General features: G+C 37.9%; 2 protein-coding genes and 1 long non-coding RNA gene across 4 annotated transcripts in view; 1 reads left to right on the forward strand and 2 right to left on the reverse strand.

Moving 5' to 3' along the window:
• On the forward strand, positions 1 to 26,688 carry LOC115435681 (Schwann cell myelin protein-like). The gene is made up of 11 exons (XM_030158257.1): positions 1 to 186; positions 2,962 to 3,041; positions 4,531 to 4,899; positions 8,484 to 8,780; positions 15,404 to 15,661; positions 17,475 to 17,735; positions 20,520 to 20,786; positions 21,721 to 22,017; positions 22,095 to 22,185; positions 23,380 to 23,449; positions 26,053 to 26,688. Exons 2-11 carry the CDS (start codon positions 2,996 to 2,998, stop codon positions 26,347 to 26,349), a joined length of 2,253 nt encoding a protein of 750 aa, XP_030014117.1. The 5' UTR covers positions 1 to 186; positions 2,962 to 2,995; the 3' UTR covers positions 26,350 to 26,688.
• LOC115435682 (uncharacterized) lies at positions 5,997 to 24,772 on the reverse strand. The gene is made up of 3 exons (XR_003937728.1): positions 24,761 to 24,772; positions 10,847 to 10,856; positions 5,997 to 6,102 (listed from the first exon to the last, which is right to left on the reverse strand). It is a non-coding gene; the product is annotated as an uncharacterized LOC115435682 (long non-coding RNA).
• The window catches only part of LOC115435680 (B-cell receptor CD22), a 34,949-nt gene continuing 33,904 nt past the window's right edge, over positions 26,450 to 27,494 (reverse strand). For both annotated transcript variants that reach the window (XM_030158255.1, XM_030158256.1), the window contains exon 17: positions 26,450 to 27,218. In XM_030158255.1, coding sequence (XP_030014115.1) covers positions 27,000 to 27,218 — 219 coding nt within the window. In that variant the 3' untranslated portion in view covers positions 26,450 to 26,999. The remainder of the gene's footprint in view (positions 27,219 to 27,494) is intronic.

Below are 27,494 nucleotides of genomic sequence, written 5' to 3' on the forward strand. Positions count from 1 at the left end.
GTTGTCCATCAGCAGCCTGACATGACTGTGTGTTTGGAGTAGTCACACTGACCCGTTGATGCTGTTTACTCTGCTCCGACAGTGACCGGACCCTCCATGACGACTCAGTTTTAGTTCAAAAACTCAAGTTTGTTTTTTTCCAGAAAATAAAGGGATCGAATGCGGAACGTCTTTGTTGGCTATAAGGTAAGACTTGAGTTTTCAGGAAATATTATTGTGTGACTCCTTTAGTTATTAATTTACACGTAGATCAAATTAACTATGAAATGACCTTTATTTGTGCAGTTCTATCATGCACAATGTGTATTTCTGTCCTTATTTAACTCTCTGGTCTCCTGTCCATAGAGGTCCTTCTAATCACTAAAAACATCTGTGTAATAACGTAGTAATGTAAAACATTTTTTCAGACAGTTTGTTACTGTTTATTTATTTATTTGCATTTCATGAACTTGAGCCATAAAAACAAAAAAAACAAAAACAAATACTCAATTACTGTCATTTTTTTTAACCCTTTAAATGCCATGTTTGTAATGTCTGATTAAAAAAAAACAAAAAAAAAAACTTTTTTTTTTTTTTAAATTCTACTTAAAAATTGTATTACTTATTTTTGGATTTTTGCAGCCTGGCATAAGTGAATGATAAACAGTAACATCAGTTAATAATAATTGTTACTATTTGTGCTGGGTCAAATGTTAAATGTGTCATTGCACATTTTTTACTCACTTCGGAGAAGGGTGTTAGTAAAACCCATAGAGATGGATCAATGACAGTGGATGGAGGCACTTGTTTTATGTTCAGTTAATTATCTTTGCTGAAAAAAGTCACTTTTTATTGAGTTTTCTGTGTTTCTTTTTTAATAATTTTTGAATGTACACTGAGCTTTTATGAGCATCTACATGATCAGTATATTAAGTAATGGCAAATACATGATTTTCACGGAAAAAATGCAATATATAGAGGATAATATTAAAATAAATGGTGATAAATCACATAAGTGATTGTGTGAATTAATGTTTCTGTATGTGTCAGTCATTTGTGAACTGACACAACAGTAGCACTGGGTCTTTAATGTTTGCCAGGTAAAATAAATGTCAAAATAAAAAGAGATTTTGAGAAAAAAGAGACAACTATACTGTTTCTAACATCACCAGCCATTCAAGTATAGATTCCTGAGCTGATGAAGAGCATATGAAAGTCCTGTGAGTTTGAGTTGTGAATCTGAATCCATTTGTGACGTCCTCTGTTGAATCTGTAAACTCTGACACGGTGGTAAAACCCAGCAGATTTAGTTGAGACACATTACATTTATATGCTTTCAGTTTCTTACTCTATGTATAACTACTCATGCTGTAAATTCTAAACTAACTGCTCAGTTTTTGTATAATTGTACAGGGTGTTCACAAAGTCTGTTTACAATTGAAAACATTTATTACAAAAGCAGTTGATGAGATATGTTCATCAGATTTGTTCTATGTACTCAGTGGTTTTCAAAGTTTTTAATCACATTGTTGGATCATGTGTAATTGAATCATTGGTCCATTTTTCTCCAACGAGAGATCAATTACTGCAAATGTTGACCTTTGACCTTTTGACTGAATATGTGTCACCACAACTGGATGACCTTCAACCAACCATCGTTTTCCAGGTAGATGGTGCACCACCACATTGGGGACTGCATGCTGGTGGGTTCCTAAATAGAGGTGTAAGAAAATATCTCTTCTGCTATATTTCATTTCATGATACTGTATCGATATTAAAAAGTACTGTCAATATTTTTAGGTATTTATTCAAATGGAGATATGGCAGAGGTTCATGCTTTTATTTTTTATTTTCTATTTGCTCTTTTATTTCTATATTCACATGGGTGTTTTACTCTGTTGTTTGTATACTAAAAAAGTAGAATTGTGATATTGCAGGTCATGCATGTAGTTTTTTTTAAACTGATAACACAGTTTTGTTAAATAATGGTAATTTCAATCATCCTAAAAGTACTGTCTACTGTCTGAGAGGCAGATGGTAGTTCCTTGCATTAAAATACTGTTCTGATGTTGGATGATTCAGGGAGTGAACACTATACATTCTATTCACAACTAATAGAATATGAACATTTGAGCAGGATCTGAAACTGTAATATCTGTAAAACATAGTTTTATTTTTTTTATTTGTGTGTTTTGGGCTTGTAATTTTATTTTTATTTATCTGTAAAAAATGTTTTTTTACAGAGGAAAATTTTGTGATATAGTATTAAATCATGTTCTGAACAAATAAAATTATGTTCAGTATTTGTGCATATTTCTGGTATAATTCAAATTTTCCAGGAAATAATCTCCTAACATCCTTTAACAGTATTGTGATATATCGCGATATATTGTATAGTGGTCCTAGCATTGTGATTTATATTGTATGGCCACATTCTTGCCAATACACCGCCCTATTCCTAAATCTAACATTTCCAGACCGGTGGATTGGAGGGGATGGTCCAATTCCCTGGACACCTCATTCACCAGATTTCACTGCCCTGGATTTCTTTCTATGGGGTTATGTTAAAGCTATCGTGTATCGAACAAAGATACGGGACATCAACGACCTGAAGTAAAAGATCACTGATGTCATTAACACCATGAATGAGTCTATGATACAGCCACCATGGAAACAAATCCAGTACCGTCTGGATGTGGTTCATGGAACTAATGGTGTCCATATAGAGGTGGATTAAATGAGGAAAAAACCCCTCAATATCTACTTATCATTTGTTAAATTGTAAAGAGACTTTATGGACACCCTGTATATTATAGTGCTGATAATATGCGGACTGTCTGCTCCAAGACGTGTGTGTTTTTTGATTATTATTTTAAATGTGTTAAATGTACTTACATAAAACGTCCATCTGAAAGTGGATTTTTGAAGCTGCCAGGACAAGTGGAGACTGCTGATGATGTCGTTTTCTGTTGCTGTTTGCAGTTCATCTCTGGTGGATCATCAGGCTGACAGAGTCATGACAGGGGCTGTGCAGGTTTTCCTCATGTGCTGTCTACTTCACAGTAAGACACTAAAGTTACACAAGTCTCAAAATTAACATTTGTCTTTTGGTGGTTGTAGTTTTGGTACATTCAGTGTTGTTTTTATCTCATTGGTCAATTGGTCATAAGCTATTGTGAAGGCGATGAGTCCAATGTAAGGTTATAATAGTTTTGGTTTTTCATTATAGATTACTTTTATTTTGTTGAGACTTTTTTTTCTCTAATTCAGTTAGTTTTCATTTGATTTTAGAGCAGGTTTTAATTAGTTTTCATTTTTTTCTAAAGGCTTAGTTTTAGTTTAGTTTTAGCATTAGTTTTAGTTTTGTCATATCTTTTATCTTCCTCGCCTTCATATTCAAATAAATCCCAGACAGGACTCTGCTGCTTTCTCCCAACTTTAGTCTCCATGTTGCCAGGTAGTTTGGGGATGACTCTAAACGACAAGTGACGAGAAGTGTTGTATGGTGCCGCTAGCTAAAATTGCTAGAGCGAAATAAATCAATTTCAAAGACAAAACGAAGGGAATTTCATCCATAATTTTTATGTTTTAGTTAGTTTTATAAGCACACAATACAGTTTCAGTTAGTTATCGTTTTTGTCTTTTAATTGTAGTTTTTATTTATTTCAGTCAACGAAAATGTTTTTTCAATTCTACTTTTCGTCATTTCGTTAGTTTTCATTAACGTTAATAACCTTGGTCCGGCGTCGTCGTTAGCAATTTCTTCATACATCTTCTCTGACTCAACTACTGGTCGGATTCATTTCAAATTTTATATGTAGCTTCTTTGGGACAATGTCTACACAGGCTGTTCACAGTTTTGAGAAATTTTGATTTTTGACTTTCTGAGGAATGTTTGAAAGATTACAAGCGTGCCTTTACTTATAATGTTCCATATTTTGAGAGTTTATTACATGTAAATGGTTGCAGATATCAGTATAGTTACTATTGAGCACTGATAGGAAGTCATATATGGACTTTCATTTGGGTCCACGACCTTTGACCTTGACTGACCTTGAAGGGTCAAACTCAAGGTCACCAGTGTTTAGATTTCAACAATCTTCTTCTCCAAAACTACTGGTTGGATTTATTTCAATTCTTTTGCGTAACTTCCTTGGAACAATGTCTACAAAGTTTGTTCACAGTTCTGAGAAGTTTGATTTTTGTATTTTTGACAAGTTTTTCAATATTAAAAATTTACCTTCACTTATAATGGGCCATGTTTTGATGTCTTATAACATTGAAATGGTTACAGATATCAACAGCACTGAGCGTTAATAGGAAGTCATATATAGACTTTAATGAGTTGAGTTCTCCTCCAGTGAAAGTACCACCCACTTCCATCAGTAGATTGATCTCCTGCATCCAGACCACAGGACTCTAACATACAGACAGAACCTGACAACCTCACAAATTCAACTTGTTATTGATTCTTGATAGAACATTGGTCCATTGGTCCTATCTTTCATTTGATCTAATTCTAACTCCCTTGCTGTGACTGGTCCTCCTCAGGTGGTCTCTGTGAACGCTGGTCAGTCCTCATGCCTCAGACCGTGGAGGCTCTGAGTGGGTCCTGTGTGATCATCCCCTGTGCTTTTAGCCTCCCTTCAGAATGGGATCAGTACCTGGATGATACCTGCAGAGCCATATGGAGGAGAGGGAGCTGGATCAGGACGCAGGTGTTTGATTCCAGCCTGACCGGATCCAGCGCCAGTGTAAACCTCCTGCAGGGAAACCTGACGGGGAACCTGAGACAGAAGGACTGCACCACCGTCTTCTACAACCTGCCATCCAGCCACTATGACAACTACTACTTCAGACTGCAGTGTGGAAATGCACTCAAGTTCAACTTTCAGACAAGTGTCCTCATTAACATCCAAGGTAATACTCACACTAAGTTACTTTGGTAACACTTTATAAAAAGTACACACTATGAAGCATTAGTTAAGCGTTAACAAATACTGAATTTGTTATTTATAAATCATATTTCTGACATGAATACTCATTAATATATGATTTATAAGTAAAGTTATAAATGTTTTACTAATAATTCATAATCATAATCATTCAATCATGCAGTTTGTTTGATAATCCCATGTGCTGTGTCTTTCCTTTGTTACAATAACTGACACCTTTGTGAGTCTTTAGGCATTGCCAACCTTTAAATCTCATTTGTAAATGCTTTAGATGGCATAGATAGTGCACACTTTAGATGAGCTCACACCATATACTTAATTAATGAGTAGTAAGTACTTTATAACTACCTGAAATAATGAATATCTGTATTAAGAACTGTTTATAGGAAAATAAATGTGTGAGTTAGTATAAAATACCCACTAAAATATTCACTAACCATTAGTACATGTCTGAATAGTGTATGTGTGAGCATAAATGCACATCAGAACTGGTTTGTAAATGATGCAATACTAAATTTTTAAACACTGAATCCATAATTTATAAAGTATGAAAATACAATCATTAAGCACATTGTAGATGAGCTTATTAATGATGAGTAAAACCATTATAACTTTGCCTATAAACCATATATTAATGAGTATTCATGTCAGAAATATGCTTTATAAATGATGAATTCAGTATTTGTTAATGCTTAACCAATGCTTCATAGTGTGTACTTATTATAAAGTGTTACAGTTACGTCTTGTTTTTTTTTTTTGTTTTTTTTTAACTGTTTCCCAGAGATGACACAATGTGAACACACTTGTAAAAAAGACCGTTTGTTTACTGCAGTTAAAGAAATTAACTCAGTGGATAAAATTATGAAGTAAAGTTTTGAGGAACATTTCTATCAATTTCATTTCATTTACTTTTATTCACATATCTATCAAAAGATACAAATGTAAAAACATTACATTTTGCATTTACATTATGTGAAATGGGACACCTTAGGAAGCCGAAGAGCTTTTTGAGAGGGACCCAGGCAAAAAACAAAACAAAACAAAACACATGTAACAACAATAATGCAACACATTTTACAGTAAGACAAACCCAAACATGCCCACCCTTTTCAAGCCCCCACACTCTCACACAGTACAGGTTTACATGAGAAGCACATTGACCCACAGTCTCACTCACACACACTCACATACACAAAAATAAAATAATATTAATAATAATGATAATTCCCCTAACCTAAAACTAATCTAAGCCTTACTCTCAAAAAGGTCCAAGTGTTCTAGTCACCAGCAGTCATAAAACAAGTTACATGTAGGCAAAGAAAAGGATCATAGCATTAGTTCATATTTGAACATATTCCAGTAGCAGCTGCCTCCTAAATCTCTTTTTAAAAACATGTACAGTGTGAGACATTTGTAAGTCTTTATCAGTATCATTCCATACCTGTGGACCTTTGCAAACTATACTGAGACTTGTACATTTGAGTTTCTGTTTTATTCCCTTGATATGATGCTTTTTCCTCGTCTGATAGGTGTGTGATAGAAGACAAATTGGGATTAGGTCACAAAGTCTGTCCCTGAGCACACTGACAACAGAATACACTGTGCAAGCACTATCAACTGTGCAAATTGAACTGAACCTAATCTCACATTAACATAATAAGAAAACCATTAAACTACTAAATCACTTCATTTTTTTTTAAATATTACACCTTCAAATGAAATTAAAAAGAGACTAAAAGCAAAGAACATCAAAAAACTTTAATGCAATGTGAATATCAGTTCTCTACAGTTCATGTCTTTTCTCTTCATTTTGTTGTAGGTTTTAAGGTGTTTTAACCCTTTCATGCACACTGGTCACTACAGTGGACAGTTACTCTACAGCTGTTCTCTAATATATTCATGGGTTTTGTTGTTTTCGTTCCATATCACCCAACACAGTGGACACTAATGCATCATTCCATACACTGACATTTATACCATTACTGTAACTATGCTGTTCTTCATAAACCTGATCTGCAGTAATGAGTTTTAGTGTAAATCAGTTGCTAATTGTTTTTTTTTTTTTTTGCATATTATCTCCATGAAGTGAATGATAACTATTAAAGTCTAATAAAATGTGAGTAAACATCTGATTTGCAGCATTACAAATGTTTGTATTGTATAGTTTTCCAAATCACTTTCTGATATTAGTTTTTAAATACATGTTTCTTTGCTCCAAGAATTTAAAGCATGGTGTCTGGCTGAGTGGACATTTTTGTAACTCCTTAAAAAAACAAAAAAACAAAAAACAAAACTCAATTGCATTGTTTTTTTCATGCCCATAGAGGAATAAAAACACTCAAGAAAAATATCTTGGCTAAGGTTCTCATAATTCATGCATGAAAAGGTTAATTTAGTGTCTTTTACGTTCTTTTCCTCTTGTTCAGTTGTGCTATGCATTGTTCTTGTCTTGTTGAATCCTTTACGTTGTTTTTATCTTTCACATCCTTTTCATTCCCCCAGGTTTTTTTTTTTTTTTGTATAATTTTCATCTAGTTGTGTTTTGTTGTCTTTTGTGCCATTTTCATCTGGTAGGTCTTCTGTTAGGAAGGAACTAATGCAGCTAATGATCTGAGAAGTTGAAATCAGTACAGACTGTTTTAGTGCTTGAATATTACTCCTTCATAGTCAGTCTGCAAACATTTCAGTCTACCCTTGTAAACAGGAATGCACATCATCATCATCATCATCATCATCATCATCATCATCTAACCTTTATTTAACCAGTTTGAGATGGGGGATCTCTTTTTCAACAGAGACCTGGCCAACACAACACAATAATAAAAGCATTTGCAAACACTGAAAAAACATATACAATCAGTCACAACATTTACAGAAAAAATGCTCTGATTCCACAGATTTAACGCCTCTCTTTAACCCATAAAGACCCAAACATCTAAAATCATTCACAGATATAAAGTGTTTAATACCTGTTGATCCATGTATTCTATTAATACACATAAATAACTGGTGTAAAATACAGTTTTTCATCTTTTCATGGTCATCAGATATGACCCATTTGGATGTTCAGAGGCTCCGTAGTTACCATGGAAACACTGTCATCTTCTACAACACTGATTCACCAGTAAAACCCATGGAGTTGGATCAATGACAGTGGATGGAGACACTTGTTTTATGTTCAATTAACAATGTATTTTGCACAAGAAAAATAAACTTTTTTTTTTTAGTCTTCTCTTGGATATAATAACCGTCAACTTTAATCTGAGCTTTAATGAACCTCTACATAATCAGTACATTAATTATAAGAAAATACCTGATTTACATTTAGAAATGCAAAATACACAGGATAATTTTAGAGTGAATGGTGATAAATCACTTAACAATGGTTAAAAAAAGAGAAAAATGCATTTGGGACCTGCCACAAGTCACACTGGGTCTTTATGGATTAAAATCAGACCAGAGTTGACAGAAGTGAATACCTCAGAGCTGTATTTCAGTGTTTGTACTTCCTTACTTCCCATCTCTGCTGTTTGTTGTTCTGCTGTCCAGACTCTCTGCCCAAACCTACCGTGACCCCGTCCAGGCTGGAGGTGGAGGAAGGGGCTCCGGTGACGCTGAGCTGCTCGGCTATAGCTCCATGTCCCATCCTGCCCCCGACTCTGACGTGGACCCCCGATGTAGGGGACGTGGAGGAAAACCTAGAGAGTAAATCTGTGACGTCTGTTGTCAACTTCACGGCCTCTCACCTTCACAATGGGCTGAAGGTGTCGTGCACCGCTGTCTACAGCCGAGGAGCCGGACACACCGACCTCCTGAACGAGAAAAGCCTGACTCTGCGTGTTCTGTGTGAGTATGGTAGTGGTCTTCACTTCTCCACACACTGGTGTGCAGTGTTGTGCAAGTGTCATGTAAATTTACTGCCGTAGGTGGGAGACATCTTTGGTCCCTTTGATGCTCTTCCACACTGTACTCCGGCATGTTGAATTTATGTCTCTGTACTCCCTGATCTATGAAGCGGAGCTTCGTCAGGTAAATGCACACAGAGTCAAGTCAAAATCAGAGATCGAGCAGAATTGGAGCTGCATAAAGTGTTTATTCAGGCATAAAATAAACACTGAGTTGAAATGTGAAGAAACAACCAACTTTTTGCCCTGGGAGACTATTTTTATATTGTCAAAAGTAGGTTGGGTTTAGCTACAAACCATACCCATTTTATGTTGAACATTAAAGCTGCAGTATGTAGGATTGTGGCCAAAACTGGTACTGCAATTACATTCAAAATACTGTAGAACGTGGTATCCTCTCCTCCTCCCCCCAGGCTAGGGGTTGCCAGATCACGCATGAGCATCCACTACTAGCGTTTCCTCTAATCCTTGCCACCACACCATAAATTTCATACAAAAAAATCATCACCAGACTTACTCTACATAAGTCTAATATATAACAGGCCAGAACAAACGTCCTGCACAGTCAAATGAAAATTTGCGAAGATTCAGGAGCTCTAACCCCCCCACCACCACCACCGAACCACGGACGCCGAACTACCGACACCCCCCCCCCACCACCACCGAACCACGGACACCGGACTACCGATCCCCCCGACCGAACCACGGACGCCGAACTACTGAACCCCCCCCCCCCCCCCCCCCCCCACACACACACACACACACACACACTTTCCGGACTACTGATCCCCCCCACACACACCGAACCACAGACGCCGAACTACCAACCGAACCCCCCGACCGAACCACGGACACTGAGCTACCGAACCCCCCCCCCCCGTCCGAACCACGGACCGAACACCCCCCCCCCGTTCGGATTACACACCGCTAAATGAACAGGTCACTTCCACAGAAAACACTGAACTACAAGGAGCTACCATGGCAATAGACAAGTCCTACACCGGTACCTGGTCTGTTCACCAGTCCCGGACCGGCAGTCTCTTCACCGGGGCCAGGTGAAGAGACTGCTGCCCGGCCCCGGGAGAAGGGACCAGGTGAAGAGGCCGCGACCCCGGCTCTGAGTGGCTCTTACCGGTGGTCAGACTAAGGCAGGGCCGGCGTCAGTCTTCAAATCCTTCTTCTCTTTCAGCCGTCTCCATGTTTCTAAATCATCTCCTATACATCTCCTTGTTTTATTTCTCACTTTGTCACGATGTATTTGGGAATAATAAGAGTCCTTTTAGGTTTAATAACGTCAGACATTTGTGATCAGAAATGTTCCAGCTGCAGCCCACGGGGATCTGGCAACCTGGATGCTGAAAGGCTTCTGACTCTGTGATTAGCAGACAGGTGATGGGCGGAGCCTCAGACCAAAACACACAATGTCAACATAAACATCATTTCAGGGCTGACACTGAGCTTTTCAACTGCACATATTCTGGCTGGACTACTACTGTCAGTGAGATCAGTATTTGAAATGAACATGATTCCTTAATGTCTGGTGACAGTCAAGGCAATTTTACAATTACTTAGAACATAATTCCTACAAACTGCAGCTTTAATCTAGTCACATCGGAAAATCCCCTTTTTAGCTTGTCGCTGATAGGGTAAGGTCTTTTTTGGTGTCTGTCAGGATTGGTCAAAACATATACATATGCAACTAATTCCCAGTATTAGTTTATCATATATTAATATGTAACTTTTTCCCAGAATATGTAAATTATTTCCCGGAATGTCCAAAATTTCCACTCACGTGTATTTCTTTTGTACACCACGTTTTCCAAAACTTTCCATGAGCTCACATGTTCTTTCTGCCTGCCCCATTTTGTAACTTTCCATAAATTCATGTGTTGTTTCAATGGCTACACATGTTTGTTCTTTTGTGGGTCTCCCAGGAAAAAAAAGTCAGCTACTCTAGTACAATCCACACATTCCACTAAGAATAACTTCTGGCATGCAAATGAATACAGGTTAAATACTTTTGAATGCAAATTGAATACTTTTGATTAAAATACTGATTTTTTGACACCACACAAGTTCCCTCCAAACTGTAATCCATTACAGATTACTTGTTACTGTTATTTAAAAGTAATTCCTTACCTTACAATATTACTGTCTCAGAATTGTAATGCATTACATGACTCCTGTATTACTTTTGAGTTACAGTTAGACTCCCGTCATAAATGGTGTGTTCGTAGGGTTAGTAATGAGCATACGTCCATGTGGCCAGTGGACTGTCTTCTGCCATCTTCACCCATTGGCTGAACACCAACAGGAAATAGAACTTTACAGACACATTTTTGATTCTTTACAGTCTCACTGTCTTGCTATGTTTTTTTTTTTTTTTTTTTTCATTTGAGCAATTAAAAGACATGTTCTGGTATCTTATCTGTTTTGCCTACTTTGGGTTTATTTTTAAAATAGGTGTGTCTGACTCAGTAAAATGCATAATTAAGTCTAGAAAATCATTTTGGACCATGTTCAGCGATGCATGACACAGTTGCTTAAGCACAAACAGAAATATCAAGCATCTCCATAATAGACTCCTTTTAGTGTGATAATGTCTGTAAAACTAAGCCTGGAACTCTTCTGTATAAATAGTGACATGATTTACTCAATTAGAAAAGAGTTCCATTTAAACAACAAATACCTCTGATCATAATAATAACAAACATTTGTAAATAAGGCATGTTTAGGTGATCAGTTGGATGTTCCATTCACTTCTGCATGGAATGGATAATGTTTAAACCTTCTTACTTTGCCTTAAAATTGAACACCTTATCCTCCTCGAAGATTCTAAAGCTTCATATATTTTATGTATAAATATAATGTGTTTTACATATTTCAAGCAATAGAATCTACAAGGTGGACAAGAATGTTATTTTAGATTCTAAAAGTCAAACCTAATGATTTTGCTGTATTTTCCAACATGATATTCAAATGAGTTCAGGTCAAAGGTCATGTTTGGTCATTATATGGAACTGGATACGTATCAAAGGCACTGTTTAAGTATTATATGTATGAATGATATAGAAGTTGATAAAATTGCATAATAGCTTTGATGTGATTTTTTTTGGAAATATTGGTGGTGAAAGGTGATGGCAAATGGGGGTGAGTTCAGCTGCTGCTGGAGCAGCATCTGGAGGTTTAGATAGCTGTAGAGTGTAAATATATGGCATCAAAAATGTAACTATTTCTGAGTAAGTCCATGAAAGAGGGCCAGGTTGGTACAGAAAGGACACAAACCCTTATGGGCGAAAAGTGTGTTGTAATACAAGTGCTACTGAACATGTCAAATATTACTGAAACTTGATTAGTAATGCCTTACACTACTGCGTTACAGCAAAATTTAATCATTTACTGTAATGCATTACTTTTGTAACACATTACTCCCAACTCTGCTGGTATGTGGATATATTTCATCAGGTTTCATCCTAAATATCAAGTTATGAAGTTGATATCACCATTTGCTTTGTGGAGTTTCTAGTTCATTTGTGAGTTATCGTGTCTGCATTTCGTTTATGAATCCCACATGGAACAATCTCAAGACTTGTGTGTTTAACATTTCTCAGCACAGAAAACACTTCTAATGAACATCTACTCATTGGTAAAAGCTTGACATATTTTCAGAGACTTTATTGCTTTAAGCCAGGGGTGTCAAACATTCGGCCCACGGGCCAAAACTGGTCCTCCAAAGGGTTCAATCACAGGATGAATTTGCAAAGATAACACAAAATACAGACAATCAAGTTGTTTTGATCATAAAGTTAAATTGTAATGCTTTCAGCACAGACCCAGAACCCAAATGCAGAACGCAGAGACGGATGTAAAAGTTTACAGGGTTTATTGAATACAATTAGTATGATAATGATAAAGAACAGGATCTTGAGGACAGCGAGCAAGGAAGTCCTCGTCTGAACCGTCCACCGGGTTTCGGACACGAACCCACGGTTCGGCACCGGGTTTACTGCCGGAACGCCGACTAGGGGAAAGCAGAGGGAGGTCAGGGACGGAAACAGGTCATGCACAGGAAGGCAATCAGACAGGCGACAGGACATAGGGAAAAGGCAAAACTCACGTACCGAATAATCAGGCGAAGGCGTCAAAAAACCAGGAAGGCAGATAGAGGCTGACAACAACCGACAGGGAGCAGGCAAAAGACAGGCAAAACGGATGACAAAAAACAGGTCGAACACGGTAAGGCAAACGAACAAACAGGATCAGAACGCTGGTAAGTAATCTACAAGAGAGAACAAACTGGCGTCTGATCAGGGGAAAAGGCAGGGTATAAATACACAAAAGGGAGGGAAGACAACGAGACACAGGTGGAACAGATTAGGGCGGAGTCAGGAAATCAGGGTAAGGGTGAACACCAAACAGGAAGGGAAGTAAAGACAGCAGACAAGACACATGAGGAAAACTTAACAAAATAAAACAGGAAATGACAGACAAACATAGAAGACAGACAACCCCAGACTAACGTCCGGTAACCGGCTTCACATAAATTCCATATTTTTCAGTTCCAGATACCTTTCACTCGATGTTTTGTGCATTTGCAGATAAACTGTGATCTGTAGGTTGTAATGCACATGTGTAAATGATAAACTGAAGCAGAATATTGTAAAAATTGCACTTATTTTTCTTAAGAAATTTTAGGTTTTTCATGGAAGATCAGGTTATTCACGATAGTTTGCAAATGTAAATATGTTCACACTGTAATACGTTTTTGTACTAAAACAAAGAGAAAAAAATGTGCTATTTCTTCATTTAGTTAGAGTTATTTCTAAGTTATTTTACTATTTTTTTTACTGGTCCAGCTCACTTGAGGTGAATTTGGTCTGTATGTGCTTGACACCCCTGCTTTAAGCCTTTAGTCTAATCCTTTAATGTAAACTTCTGATTTCCTGCACATCTGGACACTATGGTTTTACTCCAGTCTTCTTTGCAATATTCCACAAACTCTGTCAAGTTTTACAGGATTCAGGTGTGAACAGTTGTTCTCCATTGGATTGGAACATTCACCTTTTCACATTTGTCCCATTTCTGTGTAGTTTTCCCTGAATGGTTCAAGTTATTGTCTTCAGAGTCGTAGAGGTTGCAGTTGTATGGCGTCAAGATGAGGCCAGATAACACTGTAAACATATGTGAAGTATTGTAAGCACAAGTGAAGTTAAAATATAAAAAAAATATATATTTCTTCTTGAAAATGCACCTACAAAACTTCTTTTGCACCTACAAACCTGTTTGTCGCTTTGACAAAACTCTTTGTGTTCACAAAACTTTGTCTGCATTTACAAACCTTTTCTGCAGTCACAAAACATTCTGGCCTCTTTTTGATGTGGGGGCGTGGTTAGATGAGAGGCATGTCCAGACCTGGTCTAAACAGGAAGCAGTATTAGTGGTGATGGACAGACATCGTCTCATTCACTACAATGCAGCGATTGTGAAAGTAACACCGTAATGTGTCCATTTAACCTTAAAGGTGGAGTATGAGATCTTAGAAAAATGGTTAGAGCAAGCTACATTTGGAAAATACTCTATTCAAAAGTCCAAATCTCTTTCTTCAGACATCCCTCCGAAGCCACGCCTCCAGAGTACTGGCACATGCAATGCTTGTTCCCGAGGGTTCACAAGCGCTGCACAGCAACAATTTGTCCAGCTCCGGCTCCGGCCCGATCCATGCATCCCTCATTCAGTCTCCTTAAACACCCCCGCTCTTACAGAACAACCCCAGTTCATACCTATCTGACTAACATTACATTTCCTAGTGATTTATATTAGTGACAAAACAGTTTGATGGTGAACTTTCCTTCCTATTATAATTAATATAGCCAAGCTCTGGCTCTGGCTTCGTTTCCTGAACAAGTGCTCCAAGCCTCTGAGAACTCACTTATGTTTGTCGGCAGAACAGGCTAACGTTACATTCCTTAGTGATTTATGTTAGTGACGAAACAGTTCGCTGGCAAACTTTACATCCTAATATAGCTAATATAACTAGCCAAACACTGGCTTTGTCACCTGTACAAGTGCTCCAAACCTCTGAGAACGCACGATTCATGCACGAGGAGGGGTACATGCAGAGGGGGGAGGGACAAATGGCAGTTGAGTTTGATAGACATATCACCGTTCAATCATTTTGAGTGGGCACTCAAAATAATTGGGGTTATTTCAGTCCTGTCCTTTCCACAGGTGACTACATTTTTTTATTTTTTTGTGAGAGCATTTAATTAATTGGTTGTAATCAGGGTGTGAAGGGGATTTTAAGCAATATAGTAAAAAATGCTCCAAGAAAACATCTTGCAGCCCACATTTAAATAACACCACATGCAGAGTGAAGTTGGTTCCATTCTCAAAACCAGTTTTGAGAGCAACTGGGACTCATGTGCACGGTGCTGCCGACTCAGAGCCCTGAGTCCCAGTTCCGTTAAATGGAGAGCCTTACACGGAACTGGATCCGAGGTCCGTTAAAGTCAAACGGGAACTGCTGTGCATTAAAAACCTTACATGTACAAATTTAACTTCCAGATTCTCCGACTAATACCACGGTCAGCTACTTGGGTCCCGTTGAAGAAGGCAGCTATGTGACTTTGACCTGCAACGCCAACGCCAACCCACCAGTGGACAGCTACGACTGGTACAGAGTGGACGGAAACCAGGTGACATCTGTGGGATCCAAAAAGAGGATTTCCACCACCGTGTCAGAGGAGGACAGCCTATTTTACTGCCAAGCCAGCAACAAATATGGAGCCCAGAACTCCTCTGTCACACAGATCGACATACAGTGTAAGTCACAGTGACACAGAACATCTGCTATCAGAGTAGAGCTGATTTTAGTTCAGGGGCCACATCCTCCCAGTATGATCTGAAGGAAAATACCAGTAAAATAATAACAAAATTATATATAAATAGTGTCAACTCCATATGTATCTCTACAATGTTTGACAAGTAAAATTACAGTATGAAAATGTTTATATTCACAAATGATACTTTTAAAAAAATCTGAATAACCTCAGCTTCTATGAACAACCTGAAAAGTGCTATTTTAACAATATTCTGCCTCAGTTTATCATTTACACATGTACATTACAACTTATAGATCACAGTGGATCTACAAATACACCAAATATGTAACATGTATAATATTGTTAAAATTACATTTACTTTTCTTAAGACATTTCAGGTTGTTTATATTTGCACAGGTTATTCACATTTTTTGAGAAAGGATACTTTGAAAATGGAAAAATTTGTCTTTTTTTTAAAATGCTAAAACAAAGAGAAGAATTTGGAATTGTCATTATTTATAGGTTATTATGACAATATTTTACAGTTCTGAGCCACTTTAGATCATTGTCAGACAGAATTTAAAAAACACACCCAGGCATCAAAAACACCCCAACACATTAAAAAACGCACAATAACTGATAAAAACAAGTCAAACCTGGACAGGAGTCACCTTTGCAGAACAGTGCCCCCATGTCCCCATGTTACAGGAACATGACACTGTCTTTGTGCAGAACCCAAAATTTTCAATCTAACCCTATTTGCTGTAGAATATTTTCATGCAACCAATATTTTCATGAAATAGACATATCAAAGACTTGGTTTTCCTTTGTTGTACCTCAGGTGAAGGAATCTCTAAAACTATAGCCTTTTTAAGATAAGATAAGATAAGATAAGATAAGATAAGATAAGATAAGATAAGATAAGACGTTTTTTATTCCACTGTGGAGAAATTTTACAGTTAACAGCAGCAACATACAACAAGCAAGTGCAGAGCAAAAGACAAGTAGAAAAACCACAAACAAGTGAAAAATTAAATATAAAGAGAAAAATAACAAAATTTAGTAATTATCTAAATATTTATCTAGATCAGGGGTGTCAAACTCATTTTAGCTCAGGGGCCACATACAGCCTAATATGATATAAAGTGGGCCGGACCAGTAAAATAATATAAATAATAAAGGATAGGAACTTTTGAGTGAAAAAAGTAAATTCTGTAATGAAAATGTTTGAATCTACGAACTGTCCTTGAACATAACACGAAGAAATATGAACAACCTAAAGATTAATTTGTTAAATAAGTGCAATGTTAACAATAATATGCCTTAGTTTATCATTCATCCATGTGGATCACAACTTAGAGATCCCAGTGGATCTATAAATACACAAAACATTTAATAACAGGGAGAATATTATTAAAATTCCACATACTTCTCTTAAGACATTTCAGATATTCGCATTTTTTATAAAAGGCTAGTCTGTAAATGTAAACATTTTTGTGTAATTTTACTTTTTTTTACACTAAAACAAAGAGACAAATTTACAGTTTTCATTATTTAAAGGTATTTTACTGGTCTGATCCACTTCAGATTGAAATGACCTAAAATGATTTTAACATCCTTGATTGTGTAATTTTTGCAGTTCACAAATTCATCCCAGGGGCCAGATTGAACCATTTGGTGGGCCGTATGTTTGACACCTGTGATCTAGACATAGAATTAGAATTAAATATTATTTCCATATTTCCATTGGAATTACTTCATATACTATCAATAAACAACAAGGCCTGAGCTCCTCTTTTCTGTTTCTTTTCTAGTTCCTCCAAAGAGAACCTCAGTAGTGGCAGATCCTCCTGGTGTGATTCTGGAGGGCAGCTCTGTTTCTCTGCTCTGCAGCGCCCACGCCAACCCACCTGCCTCCAACTACACCTGGTACAGAGGAGATGTAGAGGACCCCGAGCATGGACCGGTCCTGACTATAGACAGTGCTGAGCCCACCCACAGCGGTGACTACCACTGTGAAGCCAAAAACCAACTGGGACAGGAAACATCAGCGCTGATTCATCTGGACGTTCAGTGTAAGTTCAGTGACACAGTCATGACATTGATAAGCTGATAGAAACAGTGACTGTATGTTTCCAGTGGGTTCAAACTGTGAATGTAGTTGTACTGTACAGTGGCTCCAGCTGTGGTCACACAAACATGATGGACGGGCCAAGACTCAAAGGACCACATCAGTGTCTGGATGAGGACAGTGACTCGTTGTCGTGTTGCGTGACAAACTCAAAACTGTCCCGTCAGTCATGCATCCTGACTGAGCTCTGTTGTGTGTCTACGTGTGTGCTAGTGTGTTCATTTCTGTGCAGATGTCTTGGGTCTGTATTATGATGGAAATTGTGAAAACAGAAAAAAAAGACTGGAAGTAATAGCAGAAGTACGGAGGCCCAGAGGTGCAATAGCCCAAAAAATTATCCACTATAAGAAAGAAAGGAGATCTGAAAAACAGAAGCATTTGATAAATAAATGAAACCCCTTAAATAAAAATACACTTGAATGAAAAAACTTTCTCCATAAAAAAACCTTTTAATAAAAAATGTATTTGTACAAAGAAATAAAAATAAACTTGTATGATTTTTTTTTAACCCTTTCATGCATGAGTTATAAGAACCTTAGTCAAGATTTTTTGTCTAGAGTGTTTTTATTCCTCCTTAGGCATGAAAAAAACAATGTGATCGAGTTTGTTTTTTTTTTTTTTTCATGTAGTTACAAAAATGTCCACTTAGCTACACCATTTAATTTTTGAAATAAAAAAACATGTATTTAAAACCCAATAGGGTCAAAACACAGTAATGTCCCATCAGAGAGCCAGCTTCAATTGATTACCATTCCAACATTTATTTCAGTATAAAGTAGCTCCTTGTTTTGGATAATCCCTTATGGTCCAACTAAAGCAAAAATGAATTTAAAAGAAAAAATGTGGGTCATTTAGCAACACTAATCAGTCAGATTGTCTCTAAAATGTCCCGTCACAGTGTTTTGACCCAATAACAGAAAGTGATATGAAAAGAATGAAATTAAAACATTTTTAATGCTGCTAATGTGATGTTTTCTCACATTTTAACATATTCTAATACTAGTTATTACTCACTTCATGGAGATAATAAGCAAAAACAAAACAAAACAAAAAAAAACTTTTAATTAAAAACCCCCCCCAAAAAATGGTAATTACAGTCTAACAATTAACAATTAATTTACACTCAAACATGTTAGTGCAGATCAGGTTTATCAAGAACAGCAAAGTTACAGTAATGGTATGGATCACAGTGTATGGGATGATGCATAAGTGTCCACTGTGTTGGCTGATACAGAGCTAAAACAACAAAACCCATGAATATTCATGGGTTTTGTTGTCTCTTGTATATATACAAGAGAACAGCTGCAGAAAAACTGTCCACTGTAATGACCACTATGCATGAAAGGGTTAAATAAAATAAAACTTCTTAGAACTTCTTGTAGTTAAAATTAATCAAATTAATATTAAATGCCAGGCAGTTGAACAATTCAACACAGTAATCACACAATTCCTTACTCGCACTGGTTGTTCACAGAGTTGCAGTCAACTTTTCACGTTAGCATTAGCTTAGCAACAAACTTTCACACAGTGCACACGAAGGCCATTTACCACTGAAAACTAACCCCCACCATACCCTAACCCTAACCTTAACTATTTAACACCCAGTCCTAACCTTAAGCAGACACAGGAACCCTATTTAATCATTTAACTGCTTTGCAAACTATATTATAATGTAAATATTTTTAAAATAACTTTATTTTTAGTGCACAGACCTCCACTTCTGGTGGGTTACTTCCTTAGCATTAGCCACATTAGCTGAAGGCCTTAAAATGTTCAGCCTATGCTTTTATTTTTTGTGGTGGCCTTAATTTTAAAGCACAAGATCTTTTGCGTAAACAGCACCCCCTTAACTGAAAAAGTGGATGATGTGTTTTTTCTTTTTTACCTCTGCCAAGGAGATTATGTTTTTGTCAGTGTTGGTTTGTCTGTCTGTCTGTTTGTGTGCAAGATAACTCAAAAAGTTCTGGACGGATTTGGATGAAAATTTCAGGAAATGTTGATACTGGCACAAGGAACAAATAATTATATTTTGGTGATGATTGGGGGTGGGTGGGGGGGCCACGGGGGCCCACTGATCTGCCTTGGCAGAGGTCTGCGCTCTCTGAGTGCTTCTAGTCTTTCTTTCTTTCTTTCTTTCTTTCTTTTTTGATGATTATTTAAAAAACTGAAGGGATTTTCTTTTTTAGGCATATGAAGTTTTATATTTTCAAACACTTTTTGATCAATATAAAGTTTTTGTTGTTGCTCAATTTTATTTTGTGACACTTTTGTAGAAGTCTATTTTATTTGAGGAGATTATTTTATTTTAAAAAAATCATACAAGTTTATTTTATTTCTTTTTACATATTAATTTTTTATTAAAAGTTTTTTTTTTTTTTTTTCAGGAGATAGTTTTTTTCATACAAGTGCATTTTTATTTAACCCTTTAATCTGAACTTTTATAAACATTCACATGATCAGTAAATTAAATAATGGAAAATACCTGATTTTGAGTTAAAAAAATACGCAATACAGGAGGATAATATTAAAATAAATGGTGAAAAATTACTTAAGGTTAAATAGAGAAAAATTCCTTCGGGAGCTGACACTAAAGTACCACCGGGTCTTTATGGGTTAATTTTCTTTCAAAAATCTGATCATTTTCTCCTCATTTGTCATCTGTCTAAAGGTGACAGCGAACCATCCTTGTCTGACTTGGACTCTGTTAACAGGATCATTCCTCCTTCAGATCCCCCTAAGAACACCTCGGTGTCAGCTGACCCTCCTGGTCCTCTGATGGACGGTACCTCGGTGACCCTGACCTGCACGGCCTCGGCCAATCCAGTCATCGTCAACGTCACCTGGTACAGAGTGTCTGGAACCCTGAGGGAGGCGGTGGGTTCACACAGAGACTACACCTTCAACGTGACCAAGCTTTCAGAGGAACTTTACTACTGTGAAGCTGTGAACGTCCACGGAGCTGAAGACTCAGAGCTCGTCAGCGTGGACGTCACATGTGAGTTTATTCAGTAGAAACTGTCCATGGAGCGCAACAACATCTACAGAACAAACACACAGACATTAAGAACTGTCTTCTTCTGTCCTCATTCATGTTCTGTGTCTGGTGTTTTCTTCTACTGTCCTCATCTTCATTCTTGTTTTCTCTTCTGTCTTCATTCTTCTGTCTTTTTTGTCTTCATTTTTCCTTTCCTATTTTTCTTTTCTTCTGTCTTTTTCATTCGTGTTTTGTCTTTTTTTCATCTACTATCTTCTTCATCTTCATTCTTCTTTTTCTTCTTTCTTTGGTCTTTTTCTTCTGTTTTCTTTGCTCTGTCTTTTTTCATCTAATGTCTTCTTTGTCTTCATTCTTTTTTCTGCTGTCTTCACTCTTGTTCATTCTTTTCCTTCTTTTTCTTCTGTCTTCATTCTTGTTCTGTCTTTTTCATCTCCATTCTTTTCCTTCTTTTTCTTCTGTCTTCATTGTTCTGTCTTTTTCGTCTACTCTCTTCTTCATCATTCTTTTTTTCCCTCTGTCTTCTTCATTCTTGTTCTGTCTTTCTTCATTTACTCTCTTTTTCATCTTCATTCTTCTTTTTCTTCTTTCTTTGGTCTTTTCTTCTGTTTTCTTTGCACTGTCTTTTTTCATCTTCTTCTTTATCTTCATTCTTTTGTCTTCGTTCTTCATTCTTGTTCTGTCTTCTTTCATCTGCTCTCTGCTTCATCATTCTTTTTTTCCTTCTGTCTTCTTCATTCTTGTTCTGTCTTTTTTCTTCAACTCTCTTCTTCGTCTTCATTCTTTTTTCTTCTTTCTTCTTTTTTCATTCTTTTTCTGTCTGTTTTTTTCATCTTCATTCTTTTCCTTCTTTTTCTCCTTTTTTTCTGTCTTCTTCATTCTTGTTCTGTCTTTTTTCATTTACTCTCTTCTTCATCTTCATTCTTCCTCTTCTCAGTTCCTCCAGAGATCCTGGCTTCTTCTCGTTGCGTTAAGATTTTAACCCAGGTCCGCTGCTCCTGCGACAGCCAGGGGAACCCTCCTCCTTCGCTGGTTTGGGAGCTGGCCGGGGACCCAGTGAATGACTCGTCCGTCATCCCCATCAGGGAGGTTCCTCTGAGTGAGGTCGGCATGAGGAGCCTCATCACCCTGAACCGTGTGGATGGAGACGTACCCACTTTAGTCTGCATCAGCAGCAACTCACTGGGCTCTGATAGTTTCGCTTTTAACATTTCAGCCAGTGAAACTCAGCTGGGTAGAGTCCTCTATTTAGATCTGGGTCATAAGTTTCTTTGTGGTTTTACCTACTGATGTGGTTTCTGGTCTTTTCAGGCCTCCATACTTTCTCAATGCTGATTGGCTCTGCTGTGGGAGCACTGGGAATGCTGGTGGTGTGTGTCCCACTACTGATACTGATTTGTAGGTGAGGAAGATGATCAAATGAGCTCCATTCACTGAAGTTAAAAAGACATTTAAGAAGGACAATCGGACAAATAGGTGAAGTTGAAGGGTCACTATTAGTCTGATTTGGCATTAAAATCTCATCACACATAATCTACAATCAAAGCCTATGTTTTGAAAGTGTCTTATTTGCTCAGGGATTTTGTTTTGCCTCCATACTGAATAGATAAAGAAGAAATTTTAATCAGGAAACTGCAATCACATATCATGAAATATTAGGTCTTTTACTCTACTAACTGGTGACCTAATAAATAAAAGCAGGTCTGAAACCCATCTTGGATCGGCACTGAACCTGCCAGTTTTAGATACCAGTCACTACTTTCTGGAATATCGGTTCATGTAGACAAGGAAAGTTGCAGTCAGTGAGCCTTTTTACATGCACACCAATACTGTTATTACTGTTATTCAAGTGATAATCTGATATGCTTTATCAGATAATGGCAGTTATTCTGATGAGAACTCAGATTAACATGTGGATTTTTCCCCAATCCTCTGATGTCTTCCTTCAAGTATACAGGCTAATCTGATTTATTTCATTCTTTTACGTCTGCACATGTGTAAACACATTTAAAATCATAGAGAACGGAAGTTACTAAGTCAAACGTGAATGCAAGACAACAGGAAGTTCAAGTTTACCATTGCTACATATGTATGTACGCTGATAGAAATCCAATGATGGACTGGAGCAACTAAACCAGGGTTTTTCGATTATCACATTTCTTAAGTACATGTAAATGTGTCAGATCTGATTATTATAAGTATCTGATTGCTTCTGGTCATTGGTCTTTTATGGTCATGGAAACAGGCTCAGTGTGTGTTGAAGAGTCATCAAGCCAAAACGTTTTTTTGTTTTTTTTTCAACATTTCATTTCACTTTTCTAATTCCAGGAAACAGACATCAAAATGTAGTCAATAAACACATAAATCCCCCTTTTTTATCTCTGAGGGTTAGTCTTCTGTCTTTAGTTACACAGACATCATGATGTTTTGCAGACGTTGAATCTGTAGAGTCTCGTCATTCGCTGATCTTTATCGTGGGCAGTGTATTGTGAACAAGTCTGTGATTCTCACAGCTACAGTATGTGTTAACCCTGACCAGTTCTAAATCATTGAAATCAAAACAATTGTCTTATAACAATAACCTTTTGTGCTTTAGGAGAAAGACAGGCAGCTTGTCGCCTGACAAAGGAGTGGTGGACACTTCAGGTGTTGTAGCTACTATTGAGGTGAGTTTATGTCTTTTGAGTCAAAGCCAACACCCTGTAGACGACCAGGAGCTCATGTCGACATACACTATATTGCCAAAAGTATTTGCTCACCTGCTTTGACTCACATATGAATTTCAGTGCCATTCAATATGACGTGGGTCCACCCTTTGCAGCTATAACAGCTTCAACTCTTCTGGGAAGGCTGTCCACAAGGTTTAGGAGTGTGTTCATGGGAATTTTTGACCATTCTTCCAGAAGCGCATTTGTGAGGTCACACACTGATGTTGGACAGAAGGTCTGGCTCTCAGTCTCCGCTCTAATTCATCCCAAAGGTGTTCTATGGGGTTGAGGTCAGGACTGTGTGCAGGCCAGTCCAGTTCATCCACACCAGACTCTGTCATCCATGTCTTTATGGACCTTGCTTTGTGCACTGGTGCACAGTCATGTTGGAAGAGGAAGGGGCCAGCTCCAAACTGTTCCCACAAAGTTGGGGCATGGAATTGTCCAAAATGTCTTGGTCTGCTGAAGCATTCCCAGTTACTTTCACTGGAACTAAGGGGCCAAGCCCAGCTCCTGAAAAACAACCCCACACCATAATCCCCCCTCCACCAAACTTTACACTTGGCACAATGCGGTCCCACAAGTATCGTTCTCCTGGCGACCGCCAAACCCAGACCCATCCATCAGATTGCCAGATGGAGAAGCGCGATCGGTCACTCCAGAGAAGGCGCCTCCACTGGTCTAGAGTCCAGTGGCGGCGTGCTTTACACCACTGCATCCGGCGCTTTGCATTGCACTTGGTGATGTATGGCTTGGATGCAGCTGCTCGGCCACGGAAACCCATTCCATGAAGCTCTCTGCACACTGTTCTGGAGCTAATCTGAAGGCCACATGAAGTTTGGAGGTCTGTAGCGATTGACTCTGCAGAAAGTTGGCGACCTCTTCGCATTATGCGCCTCAGCATCCGCTGACCCAGCTCCGTCAGTTTACGTGGCCTACCACTTTGTGGCTGAGTTGCTGTCGTTCCCAAACACTTCCACTTTCTTATAATACAGCTGACAGTTGACTGTGGAATATTTAGGAGCGAGGAAATTTCACAACTGGATTTGTTGCACAGGTGGCATCCTATCACAGTTCCACGCTGGAATTCACTGAGCTCCTGAGAGCGACCCATTCTGTCACAAATGTTTGTAAAAGCAGTCTGTATGCCTAGGTGCTGGATTTTATACACCTGTGGCCATGGAAGTGACTGGAACACCTGATTCTGATTATTTGGATGGGTGAGCCAATACTTTTGGCAATATAGTGTATATTTAATGTTTCAGAAACAATGTGTTCTGAACACAATACTATCAACCGTTTTCATCTGATAAGTGGTTCCAATTTGTCCTAAATCAGAACTGTTTGCTGACTGTAATATCACCCATTTATTACTGCCGCCAAGGAGCTAACGTTTTTGTCGGCGTTGGTTTGTCTGTCTGTCTGTGTGTGTGCAAGATAACTCAAAAAGTTATGGATGGATTTGGATAAAATTTTCAGGAAATGTTAATACTGGCACAAGGAACAAATGATTAAATTTTGGTGGTGATGGGGGGTGGGGGTGGGGGGGGCACTGATCTGCCTTGGCGGAGGACTGCGCTCTACGAGTGCTTTTGTAGAAAAGACAGCGCAGACCTCTGCCAAGGCAGATCAGTGGGCCTCCCACCCCCCCACCCCTGATCACCACCAAAATTTAATCATTTGTTCCTTGTGCCTGTATCAACATTTCCTGAAATTTTCATCCAAATCCGGGGTGCTGATCTGCCTTGGCGGAGGTCTGCGCTCTCCGAGTACTTCTAGTTTCTGAATTTGATGCCAGTCGGTTTCAGTTTGGCTGTCATCATGTAAGGGTCAGAGGTGCGCTAACGCTAAATGCTAGCTTCAATGTTTGTAGTCCTGTTAGTGGAACCTGTTACCCATAACTATAATTAGCTGTCTGTCAGGAAAAAAATGTGATTTGTTAAATAAACTGAAAGTCAGTAGATGAGTGAGGAGTCATACAGACCTGTCAATCAAAGTCAAGTAAGAGACTGTTACATCTGAAGTTGGATTCACTCAACAATTTATAGAAAAGTATAAGAAGAATAGAATCACTCTCATCCCCTCGACGATATACAGATAAATAGTTGTTTTTTTTACTCTAAGAAGAATGGAAAGTTTCTTTACTTTGGTTCCAAAAGTGTCACATTAGTGAGGCTCAACTGTATTCATTGTATTAGTGTATGGTAATTTTTTAGAATGCAGTTTTATGATTTGAAGCATTTACAATGTTACTTTTGCTCTGCTTCCCCCCCTTGAACCCCCATCGGGGCTCCGACCCTGGACCCTACCATAGTCTTGAACCCCCCCACCCCCCCTTTTTCCATTTTTTGTGGATCTGCCACTGCTCTTCAAATGTTAAAATGAGCACATCTGTGTACAGTTTTTAGCATTACTGGACTCACAGGCCTCAGAACAAGGACAAGTAGAGACTATATTGAGCCTTTTAGTTGTGAAAACTCTGAGCCCACTACCTCTGGTCTCCTACTTGAAGACCTAATCTACTGAGTGTTAGTTACTGTTACTGTCTTCTTTATTCACAGGCGAACTCTTCAAAGGTGGATGTTATTTCTGCCACTAAACCAGTAATGGATGAACAGATCGGAGGTAAAGTAGATCCTCTCATCGTCATGAACGGAGACTCTAAACCTCAAACCAAACCTGAGAACACTCCCATAGAAGGGGAGGTCAGAGGTCTGGGGTCTGTGACGACTGAGCAGGTGGAAGTCCATCAGGACTCCACCGGGGGAAACCAAACCCAGGCAGAGACTGAAGATACGGGTCAAGACGCGGAGTTTGTTCATGTGAAAGACGTTGACGATCTGATAGTCACGGCATAGTGTGAAGAGTCTGAAACAAGAATCTGAGAGTCTGAGGTTAAACAGCTACACTTCTATATCTTTGAAAAATATTTTAACAACTAACACCTTATTTTTTTCATGTCAGTATGTACTGTAAATCACAAATATGTCTTTCTGCTGAAGTTGAACCATTTTCGTACTTCATCATTAACCTTCTTACAATCCTTCACAGAAAACTTAACTGTCTCACATTAAGCTCATTAGCTTTATTGTTTGTACCCCATTTTTTATTCTAACTTTTAAGCAAACTTAAAAAAAAAAGAAACTGACAGTGATTTTGGTATAAAAAAAATTTATTTGCAAATAACTGTAATATTTTTCAAAAACTGCTCATTGTAGCCATATCACTGCTGTAGCATGTCCACAAAGGCAAAGCTATGCCAATAAATGTAAAATACATTCATCCACAGTCTTTGTGTTTAGTCTAAAAAGCATTAATAAACTTTTTTTTTTTTTTTTTTTTTTTTTTTACAGTTTTAGATTCATACATAAATTCAGTTAATAACCTTCACATTACTGAAATATATACACTGAAAATAAACAACAAGCAATAATTAAAATAATGATGATAATAATAATAAGATGTAATGATAATACCTGTACAGTAATATTAGACTACATTTATGAACTCATAATTTGACCTGGCTGTACTGAGTCTGTTCCTCATCTGAGCTGCTGGAGTCTCCTGTGTTTTTCTTACATCCTGGCTTTGCCACAAAGTTCACCTGTGTGTAGCTGATGTCCGCTTCATCTTCACTGGTGTCTGTGTCATAGATAAGGAGGTTTGGAGGTTTCCCTTTATGTCCTTCATTAATGTTCCCATAGACTGTCACAACTTCTGATTCATTCTAATGGAATAACAGAGATGAGAAAGAAAATTTGTGTGAGAATTCATTTTATATACAGCAAAATTCATATTAATACACATGTCACTGTTGACACATGTTCACCATAAACACAGCAGGTATCAAACATGCGGCCCATGGGCCAAAACTGGTCCATGGGATGAATGTATGAAATTACACTGAAGATATCAACAATTAAAGGTGTTAAAATCCTTTTAGTTCAGGTTCCACATACAGACCAGTATGATCTCCAGTGGATCAGAAAAGTAATTTACTATC

The sequence above is a fragment of the Sphaeramia orbicularis genome, chromosome 16, assembly GCF_902148855.1.
Source record: "Sphaeramia orbicularis chromosome 16, fSphaOr1.1, whole genome shotgun sequence".
Taxonomy (NCBI): Eukaryota; Metazoa; Chordata; class Actinopteri; order Kurtiformes; family Apogonidae; genus Sphaeramia; species Sphaeramia orbicularis.

Excerpts from the sequence above, each read along its gene's own strand:
- LOC115435681 (XM_030158257.1), top strand. The coding sequence starts at position 2,996 with ATGACAGGGGCTGTGCAGGTTTTCCTCATGTGCTGTCTACTTCACA. Across the intron at positions 3,042-4,530 it reads CATGTGCTGTCTACTTCACA|GTGGTCTCTGTGAACGCTGG; the intron begins GTAAGACACTAA and ends GGTCCTCCTCAG. Across the intron at positions 8,781-15,403 it reads CCTGACTCTGCGTGTTCTGT|ATTCTCCGACTAATACCACG; the intron begins GTGAGTATGGTA and ends TTTAACTTCCAG.